Raw genomic sequence first — 9,865 nt, forward strand, 5'->3', positions numbered from 1 at the left:
GACAGGAGGACACAAACAAAATCAGCTGAGAAGGCAGCACTCTGAAAAGCAAACCAGAACTGACAGAAAATGAATGGGACAGAAATCAATAGTTCTGGAAGTTTCATTTGCTATCAAAATAAATCACACTCACTCAGCCCCGCACAATCCTGATCCCACAACCTCAAATTTGGAACTCACTTCTCCTGATCTCCTTGCAACCCCATATCAACCTGGAGGCTGTGGAATTGAGTAATTTTGGCATGGGACTGAGGTGGGAACCAGCCATTTTGAGGTGGGATTCACCTATTTTGGGGTAAGATTTTGGGGTTTTGAGTGGGATTGAGTCATTTTGAGGTGAGAGACAAATCCACCTTGGCTTTTGGAGTGTAAAGATATGGAAAATACTGCCAGATATCCCCCAAGAACCAACAGATCCTCCAGAATATGTTCCCAAAGAATAAATTCCACCTCAAATACTTCTTAAATAGTTGGACTTTTGACATGTCTGCTCAATAATAATTTTAGTTATTTTTCAGGTGTTTTTAAGTGAAAAATACAAATCAGAAGAAAATTAGGGCCAAATGAAAACCAGAGATCCCTTGAACATGTCCTGGGCTAGAGAAAACAAACTCATCAGAAATTAAACTTAACAATCCATAAAACGCCTTGAGGAATATTTGCTCTTCCCACAAGTCACTTGTGATGGAAATGCAAATAAATCCCAAACATTAATAAACCAACAACAGAAGCAATTCTGTGGCAATTCCAAATTTCATCAGTTCCAGCAGAGCTCCAACTCAGATGCTGGCAGGTTCCAAAAAGAGAAATGTGGAAATTTGGTCCAATACAGATTATTAAAGGAAGGGAAAGGTCTGTGTAACTGTCACAAAGGACGGGGACCAAGAAAATAATGATTCTCATATTTGGAAAAGCCCACAAACTTGTGAATTCAGGATTTACTTGGGAATTTAGCTACCTGAGCTGAACTTCTCATAGGATTTAAGTAGCCTTGTGTTCCTCACCTTGGGGTGAATGATCCTTATCAGTCTCTCTGGTATCATTTGTTCCCTTTCCTCCAGTGGTTTTAACAAACTTTTCAAGGAAGGACAACAAAATATTTTCTTTACACTGGCCACCCACAACAGCCATTTTCCTCATAAGTTCTCCCAAAAGTCACTCAGAGGAAGCTGCATCCAAGTTTCCAAGAGTTCCTCCAGAAAGAGCCACAAACTCCTCAGAGGAGAGAACCATGCTGTTGTCAAAGGCACTTGGGGTCAGACAACAGTGCCCTGAACTCATTGTGCAAAAATAATGTCACAATCTGGTTAATAAAATTGTTAGAGATATGCCTCTGCCCCAAATAAGGTGCTAAGGAGACCAAATCCAAAGTGGATTGTATTGAACAGTAAATGTGAGGTAGAGAGAGAGATGGCAAGAAAGAGAAAAGGGGAGAGAGCAAGGGGGTGACAGGGACAGAGATCTCCCCTGGGGCGGGGCAAGTGTGACATTGTCCCCTGTGTGCGTGGCCTTCCCAGGGTGGGGGTTTTACACCGGAGCCAGTTTGGGTAAGGGGGGTGGTGTTCACCCCCCACCCCGAGCAGGGATTGCCTCACTGTTTCAAGTTTCAGTGTCAGATGTAACCAAAAGTGTTTTCAGTCACCATCTCCATAAACTGTTATCAACAGGTGGGGCAGTGTTCTTTATCTCTTCCATGGCTCAGCCCTGATAACGCCCTCCAGGGCCATCTTCTCTTAATGGGCCATTGAGTGTCACTGCAGCACTGATAAAATTACATCATTCCATTGTGGGATGCTCCGCCCAGGGGGAGGAACCAAGCATTCCTGCCTGGATATAATCTCACCCTTGCAACACCACAACCACCTTGCCTACTGCATTCCCAGAGGACAAGAGCTCCATAAGCATCACTGGACCTTCAGAGGAAGACCAGACCCTTCTACAGGATCACTGCTTTGGCAGAATCACGATCATCACTCCAACAGGGCTGCAGCCACCATTTCATCAGACTGCTACCACTACCCTGACCAACGCGGTGTCAGGTTATATCCTGACTCTGTCAGATTAAACCAGTGTTTCTGTATCATTGCCTTAATCTTATATTTTTTACTCAATTGTCATTCTGTCTTAGACTCTCCCACTGGTTTACCTTCAAACCAGTACAAAACTCAATGTGCTCATCCCTTGTTTTCCTCCCAAAACAGGATTTCCCATTCCCAAACGTTTGCCAGATGGAGGAGAAGGTTGTGAGGAAGAGGAAGATGCCCTGGGACACCAAGGCAGGTAAGGAGGAAGTCAGTGCCCCTTTCCCCCTCTCTCCTGCTCCATCTCCCAACCCAGCACAGCCCCCAGCTGCAGGACAGCCCCGCTGCCAGTGCCCTCCTGTTGGGGATGCACTGGGGAGATCTCCTTCCCCTTCCCTGTGGCACGGAGGCAAATCCCATCCTCTCCTTGTCCTTCCTCTCCCAGAGCAGGAGCTGCGGATGGAGAGCAGGGAGGAAAAATCCCTGCAGCAGAACCTCATGGAAGAGGCTGTTTTGAGCGGCTCCACGGTGCAGGAATCCAACGGGAAGGAAAAGCCCTGGAAATCCCACAGGAGGACGGGCTGCAAATCCAAACCAGGTTGCTCTGAGGAGGAAAGATCCACTCTGGGCCAGGAAGGTGGGCAGAGCTTCAGCCAGAGTTTGGAGCTGTTGGTCACTGGGCACCATAATGGTGGGGAGAAGCCCTCCAAGTGCTTGGAGTGTGGGAAGAGCTTCAGGCACAGCAAAACCCTGATCCGCCACCAGATGATCCACACCGGGGAATGGCCCTACGAGTGTGGGGAGTGTGGGAAGGGATTCAGCTGCAGCTCTGCCCTTGCCACCCACCAACGAATCCACACTGGGGAGAGGCCTTACGAGTGCCCCGACTGTCAGAAGAGGTTTCATACCAGCTCCAATCTCTTTGTACATCATCGGATTCACACGGATGAGAGGCCCTTCCTCTGCCCTGACTGCGGGAAGGGCTTCAAGCACAGCTCCAACCTTGTCAGGCACCGGCGCATCCACACCGGGGAGAGGCCCTACGAGTGTCCCCAGTGTGGGAAGAGCTTCTCAGACCGCTCGTTCTTTAACCGGCACCAGCAGAGGCACCAGTAAAGGAAGCCCTGTGAGAACCCCGCCTGCAGGAAGAGCTTCGTGCACTGCTCCAGCTCCATCCCCATCAGAGGACCCACCCTGATCAGCTCCCTGGTGACCACATTCCCTGTGATACACAGAGGGAAGTGGCTGATGTTCCTTTTATTTTTGCTCCAGTTATCTTTTATCTTCCTCCATTCAAAACACAGAAAATTGGGGTTTAAATTAACAAATGCATCAAACACATCTAAAGCCTCACATCTTAGTTGTGTTTTGGGGAATCTTGGATTCCGGGAGATATGTGTGAGGATATGGGGGAGTTTGGGGGCTATTTGGTTTAGTTTTCTTTATTTCTTGGCTCTCCAAAAAATGAGAGGGACTGATCTGTCAGCTGAAAACCACTCAGTGCCACTAAGAACTACTGAATCCCACCCCAAAATTACTCAATTCCACTGCCTCTCAGAGTGAAATTGGGTTGCAAGGGGATTGGGAAAAGCAGGATGCAAATCAGGATGGGCATTGGGTGGGGTGGGATGGGGATTGGGAGGTGTGAAATGGGGGAGGTACAGCTTGAGAAGGGATCATGATGTCCAGGAGGAGTGGGATGGGTTCGGAGAGGGATTAGGGATGTGGTCTGTGGTCTGGAATGAGACAGCAAAAATTTGGGGATGATTAAGATAGGGGGAGCCCATTACTGGGTGAGTTTTTTAATAGTCTCCATTAATGAAGAGATGCTGGGGTATCTCACATTCCTGAGGCAGTTTTGGGGCATTTCCCAACTCTTGGAGGGTTTCCTGAGAGCAGTTCCATGGAGCCCCATGGCCAGGGGCGGTTGACACGGGCATGAGCTCAGAGGTGTGCCAGAGTCCATTGCCTTGGTGCTGGAGAGCAGAGAAATGATGAACGGCTCCAGACATCTCCAGTGTGTGTGTGTGGAGGCCTGTGAGCTTACTGGGGAAAGAACAGTGGCAATCCCCTGGACAGATGCACTTCAGGCTCTGGACATTCCTCACAGCTCAGCGTGGGGAAACAATCTTCCCCATGCTGCTCTGCAGCACTGTGTCAATTTGTCCCAGTTCTGTGCTCCCCATTGGCTCGTTGGCCTTCCCTACCCTTTTACCCTTATCTGTCCAAGTTCTGGTGAGTTCTCCCTTCCCTGTTTTTCCATTGATTTATGTCCCTAACAAGGAACCCTGCCATTCCCTATTGGTCCCTTCCCTGTCTACCACCCATGAGCCTTCCAACCATTGCATCCCTGATGTTCTTCTCTACCCCCACATTTCCTGTATTTGATCCAGTTCAGGGAGAGCCTGAGCTCTTTTGTGGCTCTAGGCAAGAAGATGCTCAGGATCTCCCAGAGAGGCTCAGCAGGCAGTAGGATTGTGCCTGCATCTCGCTCTGGACATGCCAGTGGCTCAACTGAGAGCTGTGCGAATGATTTAGAATGCACCGAGAGGGGCCACAGTCCTGCAAGGCTCTTACATCAGGAGCAAAGAGCAGCCTGGAGGCTGGGGAAGGCTGGAGCTGTACCACTGTGTGCTCATCCCTCACCTTCATGGGGAGCTGCCCCCAGAGTTGCTATGTACCACTTTTATGGTTCTCCTGTTGGGTGTATTTTGGAGCAGCTGATATCTGTGGCTTTTTATGGTGGTCCCGTGGAAAGCATCCACTTGCCTGCTGTGATGAACTCAAAACTAATCCTAACTCCTCATTCCCTTTGGTTTTATTTGGATTTTTAAAATCTATTTGTTTGATTGGCTTGCGTGGGTTTGTTTGTTTCTGGGTTTTGTCTGTTTTGGTTTGAGTTTTTTGTTTGCTATTTTATAAGACTCAGGTGAAGTTGGCATAGCCAAACTCAAGAAAATGTACACCAGGCTTGACTTTCCAGAAATTACTTTTGGCTGGGTTTAATGGAATCCTCCAGGCTCAGGATCACCAGTACATTGGCAGGTTTTGCTCTGCAACATCAGCTTGCCCAGACTCTGCACGGTGTTTCACAAATGAAGAAGACAGTGGATATTGTGCAAAGCTTCCTTTCAAACAGCAAAACCTGCATCAGCATGACAGAAAAAAAGAAAAAAACAGAGACTATATTCAACAATTAAAGCAGAACCAGTGTCCAAACATCTTGCCCTCCACTGTTATTAATTTTGTACATTGAGAGGCAAAGCTGGGCCTAAAGCTTCCATCTCTCCGTTCCTGATGCCATTTGACTCCAGCCTGGACTCCCCCTGATCACACTGCCTGCTGTCCACGTGGCACTGGGGATGCTCAGCCTGGAAAGAGGAGACCCTGGGGAGGCCTCACTGCAGCTCTGCAGCACTGCAAGGGTGCCACAAGAAAGACTGGGACAGAGTGTTCCACAGGGCCTGTGGCAACAGGACAAGGGGGGACGGCTTTCAGCTGCAGGAGGCTGATTGAAGTTGGATCTGAGGAAGCTGCTCTTTGCCACTGAGGCTGCTGAGGCACTGGCCCAGGCTGTGGATGCCCCATCCTTGGGAACAGGGCTCTGAGCACCATGCTCTGGGGGAACGTTGCTAAGCATGGAACCAAAGGCTCTCTAGCTCAATGGTCATGTCACAATCCATGTCCCATCTGGAACTGCCAGCAGCCAGCAAGCAGCACAACACAACCGCTGGCCCTGGGCTCAGCACACGCTGCACGCTGCTCCTGCTGCTCCTGTCACCCTTCTTGTTCCTGCCCCGAAACCTCATCTCATCAGTCTCCAAAGCTGCCTAAGGCCTGGATTGTGCCATCCATCCCTGCGGGATGCTGACATTTGTCCTGAGGAAGGTAGGGTGCCATTCCATGGAGGTGGATCCCCCCAGCTGCCCGGGTGGGCTGGAGTTCTGGGCGGATGGGGTGGGACAGGGACCCCACTCTGAGGTTTTGCTACCTCTGCAGGCTGTGGCAGGCAGAGAGGACAAGATGGAGGTGGACACACAGGGTGATAGAGAGGAGAAGATGGAAGTGGATGGAGAAAAGACAGGAGAGGAAGAGATGGAGGTGGACACAGAAATTGATACGGAGGAGGAGATGGAGGTGGATGGAGAGCAGACTGGAGAGGAAGAGATGGAGGTGGATGTGGATGTGGAAGAGGAGATGGACTTGGACATGGAAGAGTACACCGAGGACATGGACATAGATGAAAAAGATGAAGAGGAGGCCATGGTCCTCGGATGAAGACCAATGCCAGCAGCAGGACAGGCATGTGGTCCCCACAGGCAGAGTGGGTTCCCTGCAGCCAGGCTGGGGTGGGGCTGGGCTGGGTGGTCCCTGCTCAGGCACGTGGTACCCAGTGCATTGGATTCTGGTGGCCATGCCCAGCCTGTCCTGTGCTTGCTCTGGGCCACACAAGCCCCATGGCAGTGCCTGGGGCCCAGCCCCCAGACCCAGCCAGCCTCAGCTCTGGCAGCAGAGTCCCGCTGTGCCAGCCTGGGGACACACGGAAGAGCCCTCTGTGCCTGACTGCAGTGACCATGGCACCTGCTTTTCTTCCTGACTGATGGAGATCCCGGACAGAGATGACACCCTTTTGTACATAGTTTTTACAGTTTATTGTTGCTTTTAGGATATAGGTTTTAGGGCTTTGTTTTGTCTTCTGTAAATACATTTCAGATATTATTGTTAGATATGTTCTTAGGTATATACCTTCTATAAACTGTTAGTACAAATATTCTTACAAATCTAGATGTGTTCTGTGTTTTCATTGCTGTTCTTCTGTAAAGAAACAACCGTGATTTTTCCCACCCCAGTTCTCTTTCCATTTGCTTTGGGCACAGGCAGTATTGGCCAAGTTGTGGTTTCCACTTGCTCCAGGTTCCCAGGGCTGGAGGTTCATGGGGGAGCTGGCACAGCCACCCCAGGAGTGGTTGTCCCACTCAGAGGGTCCCACTGACAGAGGTCACTGTCTCCTTGCAGTCTCTCTGGACACACTGGGGAGCTGCAGGGGCAAATCCCAGCGTGCCCTGTCCCATGGGATCCCATGTTGGGACTCAATGTCCCAGCCAGGGTGAGCACTGCTTGTGGCCCTGGGCTCAGCATGGCAGGCCTGGTGCTCACACCAGTGCAGACTTCAAGCTGGCCATGCACAGCTCCGTGTTTCTCCCAAAAGTATCACTGCTACAGCACCTGGGGGTTCCCCAGTGCTGGGCTTTTTATCCCTACTGCATGGAGGATCACATGGCAGGGCAAAGGATGGATCCCATGTGGCATCCAAGCTGCCCTGATCCAGGCTGGGCACAGCCTGATGAACGATGAACACATCTCGCAGGGACATGGAAACCTCCCCTGAGAACCCAGTTCAGGGAGAGCCTGAGCTCTTTTGTGGCTCTAGGCAGGAAGATGCTCAGGATCTCCCAGAGAGGCTCAGCAGGCAGTAGGATTGTGCCTGCATCTCACTCTGGACATGCCAGTGGCTCAAGTGAGAGCTGTGGGAATGATTTAGAATGCACTGAGAGGGGCCACAGGCCTGCAAGGCTCTTACATCAGGAGCAAAGAGCAGCCTGGAGGCTGGGGAAGGCTGGAGCTGTACCACTGTGTGCTCATCCCTCACCTTCATGGGGAGCTGCCCCCAGAGTTGCTATGTATCACTTTGATGGTTCTCCCGTTGGGTGTATTTTGGAGCAGCTGTTATCTGTGTTTTTTGATGGTGATCCCGTGGAAAGCAGCCATTTGCCTGCTGTGATGAACTCAAAACTAATACTAATTCCTCATTCCCTTTGGTTTCATCTGGGCTATTTTAGTCTCTGTGTTTGATTGCTTTGCGTGGGTTTGTTTGCTTCTGGGTTTGGTCTGTTTTGGTTTGAGTTTTCTGTTTGCTTTTTCATAAGACTCAGGTGAAGTTGGCATAGCCAAACTCAAGAAAATGTACACCAGGCTTGACTTTCCAGAAATTACTTTTGGCTGGGTTTAATTGAATCCTCCAGGCTCAGGATCACCAGTACTTTGGCAGGTTTTGCTCTGCAACATCAGCTTGCCCAGACTCTGCTCGGTGTTTCACAAATGGAGAAGACAATGGATATTGTGCCAAGCTTCCTTTCAAACAGCCAAACCTGCATCAGCATGACAGAAAAAAAGAAAAAAACAGAGACTATATTCACCAATTAGAGCAGAACCACTGTCCCACCATCTTGCCCTCCACTCTTATTCATTTTGTACATTGAGAGGCAAAGCTGGGCCTAAAGCTTCCATCTCTCAGTTCCTGATGCCATTTGACTCCAGCCTGGACTCCCCCTGATCACACTGCCTGCTGTCCACGTGGGGTTGGGGATGCTCAGCCTGGAAAGAGGAGACCCTGGGGAGGCCTCAGTGCAGCTCTGCAGCACTGCAAGGGTGCCACAAGAAAGACTGGGACAGAGTGTTGCACAGGGCCTGTGGCAACAGGACAAGGGGGGACAGCTTTCAGCTGCAGGAGGCTGATTGAAGCTGGATCTGAGGAAGCTGCTCTTTGCCACTGAGGGTGCTGAGGCAGTGGCCCAGGCTGTGGATGCCCCATCCTTGGGAACAGGGCTCTGAGCACCATGCTCTGGGGGAACGTTGCTAAGCATGGAAGCAAAGGCTCTCTAGCTCAATGGTCATGTCACAATCCATGTCCCACCTGGAACTGCCAGCAGCCAGCAAGCAGCACAACACAACCGCTGGCCCTGGGCTCAGCACACGCTGCACGCTGCTCCTGCTGCTCCTGTCACCCTTCTTTTTCCTGCTCCGAAACCTCATCTCATCAGTCTCCAAAGCTGCCTAAGGCCTGGATTGTGCCATCCATCGCTGCAGGATGCTGGCATTTGTCCTGAGGAAGGTAGGGTGCCATTCCATGGAGGTGGATCCCCCCAGCTGCCCGGGTGGGCTGGAGTTCTGGGCGGATGGGGTGGGACAGGGACCCCACTCTGAGGTTTTGCTACCTCTGCAGGCTGTGGCAGGCAGAGAGGACAAGATGGAGGTGGACACACAGGGTGATAGAGAGGAAAAGATGGAAGTGGATGGAGAGCAGACAGGAGAGGAAGAGATGGAGGTGGACACAGAAATTGATACGGAGGAGGAGATGGAGGTGGATGGAGAGCAGACTGTAGAGGAAGAGATGGAGGTGGATGTGGATGTGGAAGAGGAGATGGACGTGGACATGGAAGAGTACACCGAGGACATGGACATAGATGAAAAAGATGAAGAGGAGGCCATGGTCCTGGGATGAAGACCAATGCCAGCAGCAGGGCAGGCATGTGGTCCCCACAGGCAGAGTGGGTTCCCTGAAGCCAGGCTGGGGCGGGGCTGGGCTGGGTGGTCTCTGCTCAGGCACGTGGTACCCAGTCCATTGGATTCTGGTGGCCATGCCCAGCCTGTCCTGTGCTTGCTTTGGGCCACACAAGCGCCATGGCAGTGCCTGGGGCCCAGGCCCCAGACCCAGCCAGCCTCAGCTCTGGCAGCAGAGTCCCGCTGTGCCAGCCTGGGGACACACGGAAGAGCCCTCTGTGCCTGACTGCAGTGACCATGGCACCTGCTTTTGTTCCTGACTGATGGAGATCCCGGACAGAGATGGCACCCTTTTGTACATAGTTTTTACAGTTTGTTGTTGCCTTTAGGATATAGGTTTTAGGGCTTTGTTTTGCCTTCTGTAAATACATTTCAGATATTGTTGTTAGATATGTTCTTAGGTATATACCTTCTATAAACTATTGTTATTACAAATATTCTTACAAATCTAAATGTGTTCTGTGTTTTCATTGCTGTTCTTCTGCAAATAAACAACCGTGATT

The 9,865-nt window shown here is 50.8% G+C and overlaps 1 protein-coding gene across 1 annotated transcript; it reads left to right on the plus strand.

The window, feature by feature from the left end:
- Positions 1–2,228: 2,228 nt before the first annotated feature.
- Positions 2,229–3,985, plus strand: LOC146764309 (uncharacterized). The gene has a single exon (XM_085564996.1). The coding sequence runs from the start codon at positions 2,229–2,231 to the stop codon at positions 3,135–3,137; it is 909 nt and encodes a 302-aa protein (XP_085421122.1). The 3' UTR covers positions 3,138–3,985.
- The last annotated feature ends 5,880 nt before the right edge of the window (positions 3,986–9,865 follow it).

This window comes from Lonchura striata, chromosome 35 (genome assembly GCF_050655825.1).
Source record: "Lonchura striata isolate lonStrDom1 chromosome 35, ASM5065582v1, whole genome shotgun sequence".
NCBI lineage: Eukaryota > Metazoa > Chordata > Aves > Passeriformes > Estrildidae > Lonchura > Lonchura striata.

Excerpts from the sequence above, each read along its gene's own strand:
- LOC146764309 (XM_085564996.1), top strand. The coding sequence starts at position 2,229 with ATGGAGGAGAAGGTTGTGAGGAAGAGGAAGATGCCCTGGGACACCAAG.